Here is an 18,341-nt window from a genome sequence, read left to right on the forward strand (position 1 = left end):
TTTTGGTAGCGTTTTATATTTAAATCCGGAAGGCAGTGCTTGGTTTTCGGGGTCCCGTACGTGGCTAGGCTCCCAAAAAGTCCCCCACATGTGGTATCCCCGTACTCGGGAGAAGCAGCAGAATTTATTTTGGGGTGTAATTTGACTTATGCCCATAGCATGTGTGAGCAATATATCATTTAGTGACAACTTTGTGCAAAAAAAAAAAAAAAATTGTAATATTCCTGCAACTTGTGACAAAATATAAAATATTTCATGGACTCAACATGCCTCTCAGTAAATAGCTTGGGGTGTCTACTTTCCAAAATGGGGTCATTTGGGGGGGTTTTGTGCTATTTTGGCATTTTATGGCCTTCGAAACTGTGATAGGTAGTGAGGAGTGAAATCAAAAATTTGCACCCTTAGAAATCCTGAAGGTGGCGATTGGATTTCGGGGTGCCGTACGCGGCTAGACTCCCAAAAAGTCCCACATATGTGGTATCCCCGTACTCAGAAGAAGCAGCAGAATATATTTTGGGACTTGGGACAAAAAATAAAAATATTCAATGGGCTCAACATGCCCCTCAGCAATTTCCTTGGGGTGTCTACTTTCCAAAATGGGGTCATTTGGGGGGGATTTGTACTGCCCTGCCATTTTAGCACCTCAAGAAATGAGATAGGCAGTCATAAATTAAAAGCTGTGTAAATTCCAGAAAATGTACTCTAGTTTGTAGACGCTATAACTTTTGCGCAAACCAATAAATATACGCTTATTGACATTTTTCTTACTAAAGATATGTGGCTGAATACATTTTGGCCTAAAATGAAATGACAAAAATTTAGTTTATTCGATTTTTCTTATAACAAAAAGTAGAAAATATCTTTTTTTTTTTTAAATTTCAGTCTTTTTCCTTTTATATCGTAAAAAATAAAAATCGCAGAGGCAATCAAAAACCATCAAAAAAAAGCTTTATTTGTGGGAAGAAAAGGACACAAATTTCGTTTGGGTACAACATTGCATGACCGCGCAATTACCAGTTAAAGCAGTGCAGTGCGAAACTGTAAAAAGTCCTCTGGTCCTTAGGTTGACAATTGGTCCTGGGCTTAAGTGGTTAATTAACACCATAATTTCCTATGCTCGTCAGCTCCATCTACTGGATTTAATGTGGTAATTTTCCTGAAATACCCCCATAAAGAAAAAAAATTTCAATACCAAATTATGGCCACTAGATGGAGCCAACAATCATAGGAAAACACCATGAAATATAATATGACCTACATTTGTCACAGCTGGGCAAATCCTGGTCACATTTTTTTTTTTTTTTTTAAATAGATTTCTAAGGCTAGGTTCACACCCCTGGGACTGCATTTGGCAGCTATTTTAGCGTAGTCACACTGCACAGACAAGGCAAAATGACTTGTCTCCTATGTGCTCGGTTCACGCCGTTGCGGCAGTGTGCAGGCATGGTGCATGCAGAACTTTTTCCAGCACAGCGAGAGCCACTTCACTGCCGCACACCACACGGCCAGCCATTGAACTATACGAGATGTCTGTGTGACGTTTCAAAAAAAGTTTCGAAACAGTGTGATGCACGGAGCTCAGCGCATCCTCAATGGGTTAATCTCGGCCCCCACCGCACACCAGTGGCTACGTTGCAATGCAGTGGCTGGTGTGAACAAGCCCTACATGTTTGCGAAAGCTTGCACCGCAAAAAAAAAAAATGTTGCCGAACAAAAGTTAATGACTCCATTTTTAATTTTTCAACTGCTATCACTGGCTGACACATCCAGCGCACAGGGTACAACACTTCATCAATGTCCTTAGTGAGTAATGATTCCCTCACTCAGAAAAGGAAACTGGTTTCTCCCCCACATGCAATCTCTGATGTCTGTGAAGATTGGACTTCTGAGAAAAACATTTCCCACACTCAGGGCAGGAATACGGCTTCTCCCCTATGTGAGACCTCTGATGTGTGACGAGCTCTGATTTGTTTACAAAACTTTTTCCGCACCCAGCGCAGGAACACGGCTTCTCTCCTGTGTGGGACTTTTGATGTATGATAAGATTGGACTTCTGTGAAAAACATTTCCCGCACTCAGGACAGGAATACGGTTTTTCCCCCGTGTGAGACCTCTGATGTCTGTCGAGTTTTGATTTTTTTACAAAGCATTTCTCACACTCAGGACAGGAATATGGCTTCTCTCCCGTGTGAATTTTCTGATGTGTGTAAAGAGAGGACTTCTCTGAAAAACATTTCCTGCATTCAGGACAGGAAAATGGCTTTTCTCCTGTGTGAGATCTTTGATGTGAGACAAGGTTTGATTTCTCTACAAAGCATTTCCCACATTCAGGACAGGAAAATGGCTTCTCCCCCGTGTGAGATCTATGATGTGTAACAAGTTGTGATTTGTTGATGAAACATTTCCCGCACTCAGGACAGGAATACGGCTTCTCCCCCGTGTGATATCTCTGATGTGTGTAAAGATGTGACTTATCTGAAAAACATTTCCCGCACTCAGGACAGGAATATGGTTGTTCCCCTGTGTGATATCGCTGATGTATGGAAAGATTGCACTTCTTTGAAAAAGATTTCCCACACTCAAGGCAGGAATATGGCTTCTCCCCCGTGTGAGATCTCATATGCTCATTAAGAGCGGATTTAAATTGGAATTGCTTTCCGCACTCAGTACAGGGAAACCTCTTCTCTGTTGGAAGGACGGCACCGTCCCTCACAGTCTGAGGTTCCTCAGGATAAGAGGAATACGATGGTCCATCTACACTGTGTGGTGCCGGATGGACATTTGAGGTAGTCGGGTTTTCTCCTGGACTATACTGTGTGATGTCCTCATCTTCTACTTTACAGTCTGGAGACAAAGTGAGACAATCCTCTGAGGTTTTCCTCATCTCCCGTCCATCTACTAAAATAGAAATAAAAAGATTATTACTAGACTGCCACTCATCCCATCCCACTCCAGCACCACCCTTCCCATCCCATCCCCCCACCACTACTGCCACAGATCCCATCCAACCACTGCCGCTCTTCCCTGCCCCATGCTTCAGGGGACCCATGCCTCATTCCTGTACACCTGGATAGGAGGGGCGGCATATAGAGGAACCAATTCCCTCCACTGAAAGCCCACTTCTCTTCTCCTTCCCGCTGGCATTCAGCGGCTGCAGGAAGAAAATAGAGGGGGATTGGTTCCTCTATATCAGCCATTCTTAACCAGGGTTCCGTGGAACCCTGGGGTTCCTCCACAGGTTGCTAGGGGTTCCTTGAGCTGTGGCTGATGAACCACCTATTTGATGATGTCTACAGAGTTCAAGGTTTTGCACCACTTAGAAAAGCCAGCAGCATGACGCCAAATATCTTTTTAGCTGTCTCTATGGGTAGCATTCTGAACACCACTTTAAGGGGGGCATTCTTACTATTGACCACCAATATAAGGAGTATTGTTCCTATTGAGCCCTGATGATTTGGTTTTAGGAAGGGTTCTTCGAGACATGAAAATTATTTTTGGGGTTCCTCTACGGTTAAAAGGTTGAGAAAGCCTACTCTATATGCTGCCCCTGTCGCCCCTCCTATTAAGGTGTACATTGGTTATGCATGGGGCCCCTTGGAGCATGGGGCTGAGTCGCCCCGGGGGTCCCTTCATGTTTTGTTGCACTTGGGCCCTGAAGGTTCTAGTTACGCCTCTGGGTCAGAGAGTGAGGATGGGGGGAGAACAATCAAGATAAAGACTGGACTGATCCTGAAGACCACCATCATTGGCTTATTGACTCCTCCCTCATTATCCCTTTCTGTTTAGGTTTCCAAAGTTTGAGGATGTTATCAACATGTAAAAGTCTGTGCTCCAATCAAATCATCAGATATAAAATTTCCAACAGGAATGTGGGTGGGTGATAGAGACCAGAAATCAGGACTATGTAACAATACAATGTATTGTATACAATACAAAAGATAAGACTATATGGTATCAGAATTATTTAATGTACAACATAGAGTATATAGTGCAGGGGTCACGAGTATGTAATGCAAAATGTAGAGTATATAGTGCATGGGTCAGGCGTGTACAATGTAGAGTATATAGTGCAGGGTTCAGGAGTATGTAATGCAAAATGTAGAGTATACAGTGAATGGGTCAGGAGTATGTAATTTACAATGTAGAGTATATAGTGCAGGGGTCACGATCATGCAATGTACAATGTAGAGGATATAGTGCAGGGGTCAGGAGTATGTAATGTACAACGCAGAGTATATATAGGGCAGGGGTCAGGATCACACAATGTACAATGTAGAGTATATAGTGCAGGGGTCAGGAGTATGTAATGTACAACATAGAGTATATAGGGCAGTGGTCAAGACTACATAATGTGTGAAGAATAAAAATAACATCTAATATTCTTGCATTTCAAGGGCGTTTCTATATGAATAGCATTGATAGACTGACTTAAAAACAACGCGTGAGTTTATTGTCACACAGTTGGCATCATAAATACCCCCCAGCTCCCCTCTCTACTGACCTACCCCTACCCCTCCTCCTCCACGCATACTTTCTCAGCTCACCTTTCATCACAAATCCCCCCAAGCTCTCCTCTGTGTACAATGCTCTCCCCTCTGCTAAACAAACACACAAACTTTACCTCTCTGCACATATTTCCCCTCCCCCACACAATTCCACAGTGCACTCCTCTCTGAATGAACTCTCTTTTCTCTGCAAAGCTCTCCCTCATTTTCACAGGGACAGATCCTTCACCTCTTCTGCCATCACCGCTCTCCATGGTATGTGCAGGCTTTTTTTTCTCTGCACAGTGCAGTGGACTGGAGAGCTCCCCCTAGTGTAGCACAGAGCTGAGGAGGTGTTTCAGGCTTCCCCTGCTCCGTGCTACAAAGTCTAAGTAGCGGGGGGCAGGCAGGGATGGAAGCTTCCTCCCAAATCACTGCAGCCGCTGAAGGATGGGACATGGGACCTCATAGTGATCGAGGGCAGCAGCCATAATTGTGCACCGCTAGCACAGAGAAGCCAGTAGAGGAAGTGCGCTGTGCAGAAAACTTCCTCTACTGGCTTCAGCATTAAATGACAGGCTGAGGCAGGAGAGGAGAGGAGAGGAGAGGAGAGGGCTGCCAGAGGTCCCGGAACTCCGTTCCGGCTGAAAAAAAGCCCTGCTTCTAGCAATACTCAGCTTTACTGTAGATGAAGAATCATATCAAATCAATTGATCAAGGTCATTCACTCACACTGTATTTATTATGATTGATCATAAATCCAAATATATTTTGCAAGCTTGCCATGAATATAATATAACACCTATAAGCGCCGAATTATGAATTTGGAATAATATTCTAACAATGTGCATCATAAATTGAACAGAGTAATGGTCACATTTTAGTGGTAGCTTAAATGTTTACTTAACTGAGGCAAGATGCAGAAGTCACACACCGCTGCCTCCCATCTCCTGAGACTGCACCCAGTGACTGGTGTCTGAGACTTTACAGACATATCCCTCCACCCGGCACGGTGGGGTGTCCGGGGTCCCGCAAGCATAGCTGTGTAAATGTGACAGGCAGCCGGCGGTGAGAGATGCCGGCTGCCTCACACATACACAGTGCACAGTGGCTTGCAGCTGAACCCACCTCCTCCTTGGCTGTGATGCTTTCCTGCACACAGACAGGAGAGGGAGGCGGGGAGGAGTCATGGCAGAGGTGGACTGGGCAGGGTGGCAATAGCTGCTCTGATGCCAGAAAAAGGCTGCAGACATGCCTCCCAGGCACTTGTGTAGTTCCGGACAGGATGCCATTTCCTAACCATTTCCTAGCAACCTGACCGGCCAGCTCCCTCGCTCTCACCTTCTTGGCCATGATGGAGAGCCCCGCCCACTGATTGCCGGACTTAAGAGCGGAAATGGAGCCACCTGCTGTCAGTCTGAAAGTACCTGGATGGGAGTCCCATGTGACTGGAGGGGAGCAGTCAATGGGGAGTGTACAGAGTAAAGGGGGGAAAGATTGCGGGATCTAATGCCGCGTACACATGACGGAATTTTCGACGCACTAGGTCCGTCGGAAATTACGATCGTAAATGGGCTCCAGCTGACTTTTTTTTCCCAAAAGTCCGATGGACCTAGAAATAAAACATGTTTCAAATCTTTCCGACGGACTCAAGCCCGGTCGAAAAATCCGTTCGTCTGTATGCTAGTCCAACGGACGAAAACTGACGCTAGGGCAGCTATTGGCTACTGGCTATGAACTTCCTTATTCTAGTCCACTCTGGTGTGATAGTGTGTGGTCAAGTCTTCTGTCCTGCTGACCCCTGTACCCTGCCCTATTGACCCCCTGTCTTGCGTCCTGCTGACCCCTGTACCCTGCCCTGCTGACCCCGTCTTCCGTCCTGCTGATCCCTGTACCCTGCCCTACTGACCCAGTGTCCTCCATCCTGCTGACCCCTGTACACTGTCCTACTGACCCCCTGTCCTCTGTCCTGCTGACCCCTGTATACTGCCTCACCGACTCCCTGTCCTCTGTCCTGCCGACCCCCCTACACTGCCCTGCAAACTCTTCTCCCCTGCCATGCTTATTCCTGTCCTCCACCCTGCCCTACTGACCCATCTTCTTTCCTGATAAGCCCTGCTCTCCACCCAGCTGACTCCTGTCCAGGTTTTGTTTAACCAAACTCCTTAAGCCCCTCTCATTGTTGAGTTTGACCACATCCACATTTTACAGCAGTGTGCTACATGTGCCACAAATCACTTCCTTCCTCCACTTTCCCTCATTCTGAAGTTCAAAAGTGAAGAAGTATGGGAAAGTGACCAGGGTATTACAGGCTAATATCATTCAGTCCTTGCCCTACTCTGGACCAGTGAGCAGTATGGGTGGAGGAATGTATTTAGTGTTAATGACTCACCTGTGCTGATCTCTGTAGGAGTGTCCTCCTCTATAAATGTCCTCGTTATTCCATCCTCCTTCATAGAATGTTGATCACCCCTCACATACGTCTCTTCTTCTTCAATCTCAAATTCTATATCAATTGGATCTCCACTCTAAAAAGAAAATGAGAGAAAATATCATCTGTAAAATATCAGCTTTAATATTGTGACATCCGTTAAAAAAATCCACACATCGTCTCCATGAGTCCATGTTTTAGATGCTTCGCCCCACCAACCTTGTAATAGTAAGGGATGGTGTGATCTTCCTGTGTGGAATCCCAGGAATACAGAGGACAGGCACATCTCTCTGGTGGGTTCCTGGTATTAGGTGGCTCCATCATACCCTTGTGTCTTTCTATAAACTCCTTTATCTTTCCATACTCCTCATCCTCCTCTTTATACTCTTCTTTAACATCAATATTATCTTCCCCGAGTTTTCCACTCTTAAAATATATAATAAAAAATGAATTGTAACAAACATGCCATGTATAAGTCACAACAGGCAATAATTGTCAATCGTCTACCTGATGATGGTGAGGGATGGTGTGACCTTCCTGTATGGAATCCCGGGAATACAGAGGACAGGAACATCTCTCTGGTGGGTTTCTGTAGCTGGATGACTCCACCATGGTGCCCTGGTACAGATGTTTGGGCTTCTTTAGAGACTCCTCCATCACCCCATCCTCATCATCCTCCTCTTTTATCTCTTCTTTAATATCAACTTTAGAATTTCTCAGTTTTCCACTCTGAATATATAATAAAAATGACATAAATTATAACAATGCAGATAATGTACAGATCCTAATGATACTATAAGTGATTGTTCCTCATATACCTGATGATGGTGGGGGATGGTGTGACCTTCCTGTGTGGAATCCCGGGAATACAGAGGACGGGGACATCTCTCTGGTGGGTTCCCATTACTGGATCCATCTGTAGGAAACACACACACTGACTGAATACATTGTTTCTATGTGTTTATCAGATGATGGGGGATCTAGGTAGACCCTCCATATTGCTCTCTCCTTTACAATAAAGTCTCCTCTTACCCGGTGATGTGAGGGGTGGCTGATTGTCCATCATGATGTCCTTGTAGAGATCCTTGTGTCCTTCTAAATACTCCCACTCCTCCATGGAGAAATAGACAGTGACATCCTGACACCTTATAGGAACCTGACACACACAATGATACAGTCACCATCCAGACACATCCCTTGTCTGTTACTGGATAATGTCCCAGAATTCCCAGCAATGCTCACCTCACTCAGTGATCTTGCTGGTGATCCTGGATGGGAGGTACACTAACATCACCAATGATACTAATACAGTGATCAGATATAATACTATACACTGTCACTGTACTTATGACACTGGCTGGGAAGGTGGTTAGCATCAAGGGGCAATCAAGGGGATATACAGAAAATATGTGCTCAACCAATACACATGGAATGAATATATAAAGTGCTTGAAAAAACAAAAGTCTACATATAAAGATGTAGAAAAGAAAAAAAGTCCATAGGTGCTCTTATGCTGCGTACACAAGTATCAGACTATCCGACGGACTTAGTCTGGCGGACAAACCGCCGGACTGTGCGCCGGACTTTCCGAACGAGCTACCTGCCCACACACGGTACTTTTGCAGCGTACTTTTGAAATGAACGGACTCGCCCACACACACGGAGGAAAGTCCGTTAATTTTGAGCGAGGCTCCAGGTAGCCAGGACCAGCGAAGGAGGCGTCGCTGGCCCCGTCACCTGGTATGGACTTAAAGGGGAATCCCTACGCCGAAAAAACGGCGTGGGGGTCCCCCTCTAGGTCCACATCAGACACTTATGTGAGCACGCTACCCAGCCGGTCAGAAAAGAGGGTGGGGACGAGCGAGCGCCCCCCCCCAAGCTGTACCAGGCCGCGTGCCCTCAACATGGGGGGTGCTTTGGGGAAGGGGGGCCATGCGCCCCCCCACCCCAAAGCACCTTGTTCCATGTTGATGAGGACAAGGGCCTCATCAACAGCCAGGGTTGTCGGGGTCTGCGGGCGGGGGGCTTATAGGAATCCGGGAGCCCCCTACCCATTCACCTGTGAAGAAAACGTAAAAAAAACACAACACACAAGGTTTAAAAATAATTTATTGCACTGCTCCGGGGGTCTTCCATCTTGGGGGTCTTCTCGTCGGACTCCTCCGCTATCTTCTGCTAGCTCTTTTACTAGCGGCTTTCTTCTTCGTCGCCGCCCGGGGGTCTTCTTCCGACTTCGGGGGTCTTGTCCCCCTCTTCGGTTCTTCTTGCCGGGCCTCCGCGCCTTCTTCTAGCTCTTTTACAAGCGGTGGCCCGGTTTTCTGTCGCCGCTGCCGCCGTCTTCTCTTCTTGAGCTGTTGCCTCGTCGCTGTCTCAGGCAACAATGACAGGCACGCGGCGTGCAGCGACTTATATAGGGACATCGGCGGATGATGTCCCCGCCCCTTAAGATGTCACAGTCCCAGAGGATGCTGGGACTGTGACATCATAATGGGCGGGGACATCATCCGGCAATGTCCCTATATAAGTCGCCGCACGCCGCGTGCCTGTCATTGTGGCCAGAGACAGTGACGAGGCAACAGCTCAAGAAGAGAAGAAGAGAAGACGGCGGCAGCGGTGACAGAAGACCGGGCCACCGCTTGTAAAAGAGCTAGAAGAAGGCGCGGAGGCCCGGCAAGAAGAACCGAAGAGGGGGACAAGACCCCCGAAGTCGGAAGAAGACCCCCGGGCGGCGACGAAGAAGAAAGCCGGGCTCCTCCACTAGTAAAAGAGCTAGCAGAAGATAGTGGAGGAGTTCGGCAAGAAGACCCCCAAGACGGAAGACCCCCGGAGCAGTGCAATAAATTATTTTTAAACCTTGTGTGTTGTGTTTTTTTAACGTTTTCTTCACAGGTGAATGGGTAGGGGTACATTGTACCCCATACTCATTCACATAGGGTGGGGGGCCGGTATCCGGGGCCCCCTTATTAAAGGGGGCTCCCGGATTCCGATAAGCCCCCTGCCCGCAGACCCCGACAACCTAGGCCAGGGTTGTCGGGAAGATGCCCTTGTCCTCATCAACATGGGGACAAGGTGCTTTGGGGTGGGGCACGCGGCCTGGTACGGCTCAGGGGGGGGGGGTGCTCGCTCGTCCCCACCCCCTTTCCTGACCGGCCAGGTAGCGTGCTCAGATAAGGGTCTGATATGGACCCCCACACCGTTTTTTCGGCGTAGGAATTCCCCTTTAAGTCCATACCAGGTGACGGGGCCAGCGAGGCCTCCTTCGCTGGTCCTGGCTACCTGGAGCCGTGCTCAAAATGAGTGGACTTTTCTCCGGGCGGGAAAAGTCCGTTCATTTCAAAAGTACGGCAGACTAGCACACACACGGCCGTATTGTCCACCGAAATGCTAGTCCGGCGGACATATTTAGGTGCAAAACTACTTTCTTAGTCCGCCGGGCTTTTGGGTAAAAAAAAAAAAAAGTCTGCTGGAGCCCACACACGGGTGGATTGTCCGCCGGACTTTTCCTCCGGATTGTTTGATCGTGTGTACGCGGCTTTATTGTGATTACAACCAAATCCGTGCTTGTAAAAATGCTCTCTCCCACAAGAAAGGAACAATGTGCCTCTTACCAGAAGGAATTGATGCCAGGTAATAGGGATCTCACATGCTTGTTACAATTAGAAGCCAGCTATGATGTTCCACTCCAAAAACTTAGGTAAGGACGCTCTCCCTCTTAGTGAGATAAGGATTCCACCTAGATATCAGAAAGTATCATACAATCCTGGTTCCACTGATCATCCCGTTAATTCACAAACGCCTTTAAAATGTCATATGTGTTTGAATAAAATGTTCTGCTTCAAGGGAATAACTGTGTGCCAAATGTAATATGTGCTGCATTTACATACAGATCTGCTGGTCAGGGAGAAGAAACAGTCAGATCACTGTTCTGTGGGTTTGTAAACACAGAACTGTGTGCTATGGTTGGCCACAGCCGATCAGCAGGTTTCAGCCATAGATCATTGGCTGAAACCTGCTGACAAAATCATACTGTGTCTAATCACAGCGCGGGTCAGTAGAGGGCGCTCGTGTGTGCATCTCAAACCTGGGAGAAATCTGGTAACGTAGGGCTTAAGAAGTGGAGACGGCTAGAGGTTCTTGAGGACTGGGAAAGCCAAGATAACTAGGCAAGTCCAGGGGACTGTGGGAGTCTGGAAGTCTGAAAGCAGAAAGCAGCTATGGGTGTGAAAATCCCCACAAAGCCGCAAGGTGCTGCAACTGAAATGGCTGCGAGTGCCAAGAGCCAAGGTTAAAGCCTAAGCAGCAGAACTGCTGATAAGTGACCCAGATGGGTTGGCATTATTTTTTTGGTTTTGCCCACCCCTGTATGGGCAACTATTCTCCTATTCACCTTTTGAGTTTTAAAGTGGGCCAGCAGAGCATAACAACTTCAATGTCACAAGACCCCCACAGCACCCCCCCCCCCCCCAACTAGGATGATAGTTTGTTGCAGGCATTCTGATGTCATTAGGAGGAGGAGCTTTGAGGTTAGTGTACTGTCATAGGCTGTGCTTACTCTGGATAGAGGGAAATTAAGAGGAGAAACTGTGAGGGTGGTGTGATGTTACATGAAGCTCTGACTCTGGATGGAGGAACATTTGAAAGAGGGGCAGTGAGGATAATAAAGGATCAGTGTGATGTCATAGAATTCTCTGACTCCAGGTGGTGGGGATATTGTTGGATGGAGGAGCTGTGGAGTGCTAAGAGAGGGACACAGAAACACAGAAGTATTCTGTTGTCCAATCAAAGGGTTATAAGGTGGAGGAGCTGTGAGGTCAGTGTGATGTCATAGGATTCTCTGTCTCAGGTTGGAGGGACATTGGTAGGAGGAACCGTGAGGTCAGTGCGACGTCATAGGCTGGGCTTACTCTGGATGAAGGGAAATTGGGAGGAGAAACTGTGAGAGTAGTGTGATTTTTCATGATGCTCTGACTCTGGATGGGGGAACATTTGAAACAGGAGCAATGAGGATAATGAAGGGTCAGTGTGATGTCATAGGATTCTCTAACTCTAGATGGAGGGACATTGGGAGGAGGAGCTGTGAGGGGTGCTTTGTGAGGTTTCTGTACACACAGAATTATTTCTCCCGGGTGCGTCCCACCTCTCCTAAACTGAAAGGTGAACTTTGTCTTTGGGCTTTGCCAGGACACATCATATTCCTGTGATCTCTGTGTACTCCGGAGACTTTACTGATCACATTTTGGGTTGAATATCTGAGACTGTGATCATTATGGGAAAACTGGTTTTCAGGACATTTACTACAAATGACATTTGTCCCTCCCACTAATAAAAGTTGTATAATCCATTAGTAAGGTTGAGCTCAGGCGTGTTCGCATGGTCCACGTGCAGAGCCCGCCAGGAAGTCGGCGCAGCGCTGCGCTAATCACACGCAGTGTGACATTGCCCCGATCTCTGCAGCCACGCATCAGGACAATGTCACACTGCCTGTGATTAGCGCAGCGCTGACTTCCTGGCGGGCTCTGCACGTGGAGCATGCGAACACGCTTGAGCTCATCCTTAAAAAAAAAAAATTGTAATCACTTTTATTCCTATTACAAGGAATGTAAACATCCCTTGTAATAGGAATAGTGCGTGACAGGTCCTCTTTATGGAGAGACACCACATCTCTCTTCCATGCTGGAAAACATAAGATCAATAATAATAATTAATGATCTGATGCTTTCTAGCCGAGTCCTAAGCTTTGTTTACTTCCCGTGGCCCGGACATGACGTCATAACGTCGCGCCCGGGCCTCCGAGAGTCATAGAGATGGCCGGGGACCATCTCTCCCTCTGTTTTCTCTACGACTTCCTTCCAGCCCAGAGAAGCACCGGAGGACGTCCCCTCCCATCGCCGGTAAGAATGATCAAGAGGCTGAATTGCCGCTAAGATCGTTCTTATGGTGTAGGGAATCACCGGGGGAAAAAAAAAAATATCTGGATGAGGCCTGCAGTTGCAGACATCGTCCAGATATCACCACTGAAAGCGAGGACGTCATATGACGTTCGGTGTTATGGAAGGGGTTAATCTAGGTTTCCACACTATATATGTGTGTATCATCATCTGCTGGAGATAAAAGACATCACAGTGACTATGGAGGAAGAGGACAGACATGATGGGGGGTTACTGGGTGTAAATAGAAAATAATATCTTACCTCCTCTACTGCCACTTCCAGCAATGTCTCCTCTCTACTTCCTCCTGACTCACCTCTCACTCGGAACATCCTGTCTGTACCTGACATCACTTCTGGTCTGTACCTGACATCACTTCCTGTCTGTACCTGACATCACTTCCTGCCTATTTTCCATAGAGACTTCCTGTCTGGGTAGACAGGAAGACAGCACCACCTTGAGGAGCTTAGGGGAACTGAAGCCCAGACAAACTCGTACTGTAGTGCAGGGGTGCCCAACTTTTTTAAGAGCAAGGGCCACTTAAAGCGGGAGCAGCTGCTGGCTTTTAAAATATGGACACTTACCCCTCCAGCGCGCCCGCAATGTTGGCACCCGAAGCCGATCTGTCGATCGGCTCTCGGGTGCTGCCGCCACCATCTTCGGTGTGGGAATCAGGAAGTGAAGCCTTGCGGCTTCACTTCCTGGTTCCCTATTGCGCATGTGCGAGTCGCGCTGCGCAATAAGGACGGTCCCCGCTGTCTATGGGATCCGTGTGTTTCCCAGCAGACAGCGGGGGCCCCACAGGAAGTGGCGTAAATACCCGCAGATTCTGCGGCTATCTATGCCTGGAAGTGGGTGCAGATACCTGTATTATACAGGTATCTGTACCCCCCTCCCCCCTGAAAGGTGCCAATTGTGGCACCGGAGGGGGAGAGGGTTTCCGATGAGCGGAAGTCCCACTTTAGGGTGGAACTCCGCTTTAAGCAACTTGGTAACAAGTCACAGGCCACAATGAGCGGAGCAGGTGGATGACGGTCACGGCTACTCTATAGGCCCTCTGATCCGATTCACCCAGATGGAAGGGGGCGAATTCCCTTCTATTTTTTTATCGGAATTTTAGGATCGGATTGGAGGCAGGCAGGAGTAAATGGACAAAAGTCTGTTTATATCTGCCGCTCTGTAGAGGTGAATTGAGGGTCCGATTGGGTAGGGCCTAAACTGCTTTCACACTGATGTTCTGTGGTTTACCCACAACGCAGGTGCAGCGTAGTGCACCTGTGTCTATCCTGTGGGTTAACTGAACTTTGCCATAGACTCTGCCTGTGGCAAAAGCCGACGCTGTACAGGAAGCATCGGCTTATGGGGCTCTGTTCTGCAGCCGCTTTCTTCCTCTATCACCAGTTTCATTCACAACACTGATGCTGTGGTACGACGGGTTGGCAACCTGTGATCTGGGCTTGCTAACCCACCATTCCAGAGCAGGAGGTCACGGACCACATCAGAGGGCTCCGCGAGCCACTGGTTGGCCACCCCCTGCTGTCGTGTGAACACAGCCCTGTGCTGTGTGTGTGTATGTACTGAATATCCTTATAGATGAATAGTTGCCAACTGTCTCAGATTTGCCAAGACAGCTTTTTAGCTATTGGTCCTGTGATGTCTGTGTTCCGAGAATCACAGCATAAACAGTAAATTTGCCAAGGACCAGGCAATGGGCAGTGTTTTCCCTGTGGTGTCCAATGATGAGTGCCTTGCTTCTCCAACCCTGCCAGATAAGTAGAAGTTATTGCTTCTCCCTATGTATCCTGGATCTCCAAAAGGTGGCAGTACTAGGGTTGCCACATTTTCTTCAAGCCAAACCCGAACACTTTGCTTTTTTTAGCATACACTATGAGATTGTAACAAACCTGGGACACCTTTGGGCGCTCCAAAGACAACACTAATGCAGCGTGCATAGTGCCCCCTCACCTACCTACCAGGCCCTGTTCTGAGCCACATTCCTGTGAATATTGTGTCTGGGTTTCTGGTGGACTGAAACGCGGACTGCCTGGGTGAATCCCGGACAGGTGGCAACCCTAGGAAGTACCCAGAGGTGGGGAGTGGAGGGCTCTGTGTGCAGTGGTTTGTAAGAGAAGATGGCTAATCTAAGATGGCTTGTTGGACACACGCAAAAAGAGGTGTTCTTGAAATATTTTTTTTTGTAATGTTGACAACTAATAGGGAAGTCAGAGAGACTTTTGGGTGGGAAAGAGCCTCCAAATCCAGATTTTAAGGACTTTAGTCCTGAAGGGGTTAACCCACCCACAGGAGAGGCCTATAAAGAGGAACAGGAAGCCGTGATCAGGAGTCTGTGAGGGGGACTGTGTAACAGGACTCATAAATACATAAAACATGAAACAAAAACAAGAAAGTCCACTTTTTATGTATAGCAGCGCATGCACATTTTTTTCAGAATATGCGTAAGAGTTCAGTTCGGTGTTCAGAAGATAGGGTGCTTTATTCAGTCAACCTGCGTATGTGATTGTTCGGTGTTCAGAAGATAGGGTGCTTTATTCAGTCAACCTGCGTTTGTGATTGAAACCCAGCTTCCACCATACAAATCACCACTTGTGGTACCAAGGCCGACCCCCTATGGGAATGCACTCACCAAACGTATGAAACCAATAAGCCTTCAGAATGCCATTGCAGCTCTCTCCTTTTACCACCAGTTATCTCCTTTGTGGGACACGGCTTTCATATATAGGAAACAAAAATGCCCAGACATAGCATAATACTGTATAACAATATTTATTATGTAAAAGCAAAATCCATATATGCGTACCAAGTAAACAACTGTTTAAGCGTTTAAAATACTGTGCCTTATTCCGCTGTGTTGAATCCGTCCGAGGAGACCGACCGTTTATAACGTGCACTTAAAAGTATGTGCTTCCGTATTTCCTCGGATCGTTGGAACGCAGGGATTGAGGCGCACTTGTCACTTCCGGTATAGTTACGCTCTGACGCGTTTCGTCATTTCCGACTTCATCTGAGGGCGTAGCCATAGATACCGGAAGTGTTCTTTTATTACCATCTCCAACCAATCAAAATTCAATGTACCATGATCTACGGGGCACCCCACCAATCGTCAGCCACCCTTAGGATTTAACTATACCACAGGTAGCCACGAACGGTGCTGACCCATCACAGAATGCAGTAATCTTGTAGACTCATCTGCATCGTGCTTAGAACAATATGCATAAGGTGCAACGTTACTATAATAAATACACACTGCATAAAACGTCAAAATCACAAAACGATCGTTGATCAAAAAATAATTGAGAACTATTAATAAAGGTACAATAAGTTACCGTATACAGTTATCCATGTACCATTGTATATTTATCCCCATACAGATACAATCCGGACGGCTAATATAATAGATCATCTTATATTTATCCCCATACAGATACAATCCGGACGGTTAATATAATAGATCATCTTATGTGGGAACCGAATACCATTTCCCAATCACTATTAAAGTTCTCAACTGATTGTTACGCAAATATATTCTTCTGTATAAAACTTAAGGGCAAACAAGAATCTAATTAGGTAGATCGATATTCTCGCGGTACCATACACGTCCGATCCGCACGAACGGATCCGATTTCTTTTTTTTCTTTTTACTAATATTATTTCTTTATTTCAAAAGAAAATTTATGACACTTGTTACTGATGATTGATCATCTAGAAGCTTAAGGATCCAATGTATGTTGCGAAAATATACATACACAAAATTATATATGTTTTTATATATATTTTTTTTAAAAATCTGTATTTATGTTTAAAGGATGTATACTTTTAGAAACGATATCTTTAAAAAATACACTTTTTAAAAAGGATATTTCTAAAAAGGATATTTTTCAAAAAGGATATTTTTAAAAAGGGATATTTTTAAAAAATATATTTTTTAAAAAGGATATTTTTAAAAAATCATTAAAAAATTACACGAATAACAATGTCAGAGATCTATATAAATTTAGGCTTGACCAAAAAATATTAATAATGAGTTATAAATTATATATATCTAAAAATTATAAGAAGATGTATATACTAAAAAAATGTGTCTATTAAAAATTATATATATATGTGTATATATATATAAAAATTCTCTACACACATATATATATAGTATGTAAACAACAGGCACCGACCGTGCATAAAGTAATTAAAAAACTGGCACCAACCGTGCATAGAGTAATTAAAAAACATGGTCTTTGTAGCTTGTTTTAAAATTAATTGGTACTAAGATGAAATGAGATAAAATGCGACTTTAAGTATCACTTATAAAACAATTAATGTCAAGTTCTATGTTTAAGCCTTTAGGACTGAGAGTATCTGTGGAATATATCCAATGAGTTTCACGTTTGGATAATTCACGTACTAAATTCATACCCCTCCAGTGTGGTTTAACCTGTTCAATCCCCCAAAATAGAAGGCCGGTAGCATCCCTATTATGTTTCAGTTTAAAATGTAATGAAACATTATGATCCTTATAACCAATTTTTATATTGTATATGTGTTCTGCTATTCTGACTCTTAGTTTCCTTTTGGTTCTGCCGATGTATAATAAACCACATGGGCACATTAATGCATATACAACATGCGTACTATTACAAGTAATGAACTGCTTAATCGGGAAACTACGATTATTGGACGGTGAGTTAAAATTGTCCAGGGATCTAATTGGTTTTGCTACCTCACGACACGCCTTACATTTACGGCAAGCGAAAAAAACGTTTCTGTCCCAAAAAGTGGGAGGTGGTTTTGGAGGGTCAATGACTTTTTTTACAATTTTGTCGCCAAAGTTTGGAGCTTTTCTGTATAAAAACTGGGGTTGATAGGGTAATACGGAATGCATCTTTTTATCCAATAACAGAACATGCCAATGTCGTTTGAAAACAGTTTCGACTTCTTTATACTGTGAGTGAAAGTTGGAAATAAAACCCCATTCTTTGTCAAATTTCCCCTTTGTAATACTATCACCATCTGTACATGATTCTTCTTTTCTTTTATCAGCCAAACAAAGTTCTCTGGGCATATTACCGACTTCCTGAATCACTTTCTGTAATTCCTGATAGTCGTACCCCTTTACGGAAAACCTTTCAGCTAAGACATTGGACTGCTTGATATAATTCTCAAATTCTGAGCAATTCCTCCGTACGCGAGTTATTTGTCCTTTTGGTATGTTACGCATATTCTGAAAAAAATGTGCATGCGCTGCTATACATAAAAAGTGGACTTTCTTGTTTTTGTTTCATGTTTTATGTATTTATGATATATTCTGGTCTTTTAAAGCAGCAGCTGTTTGAAAGATGACACATTAAGTTAATATTGTAATTAAACACCCAGGAGCGCAGAGCAGTGTGCTATAGGGGTCGGCGAGAATTTGTGTTTTTAGCACTACCTTTTTTATAGTGTAACAGGACTCACTGAGGAGTAAGAGAGGTGGGCTGCTTATGACTT

General features: G+C 45.5%; 1 protein-coding gene across 1 annotated transcript in view; it reads right to left on the reverse strand.

Annotated features, from left to right (window-relative positions):
- Positions 1-931: 931 nt before the first annotated feature.
- Positions 932-18,341, reverse strand: part of LOC143986837 (uncharacterized) — a 548,778-nt gene continuing 531,368 nt past the window's right edge. Inside the window, 7 exon segments of the mRNA XM_077485246.1 lie at positions 932-2,898; positions 6,877-7,012; positions 7,135-7,341; positions 7,423-7,644; positions 7,734-7,831; positions 7,948-8,071; positions 13,106-13,147. Of these exon segments, the coding sequence (XP_077341372.1) occupies positions 1,820-2,898; positions 6,877-7,012; positions 7,135-7,341; positions 7,423-7,644; positions 7,734-7,831; positions 7,948-8,071; positions 13,106-13,147 (1,908 nt within the window). The 3' untranslated portion in view covers positions 932-1,819.

The sequence above is a fragment of the Lithobates pipiens genome, unplaced genomic scaffold (genome assembly GCF_037356315.1).
Source record: "Lithobates pipiens isolate NorthernLeopardFrog02 unplaced genomic scaffold, aLitPip1_a1.2 Scaffold_18, whole genome shotgun sequence".
Lineage (NCBI taxonomy): Eukaryota > Metazoa > Chordata > Amphibia > Anura > Ranidae > Lithobates > Lithobates pipiens.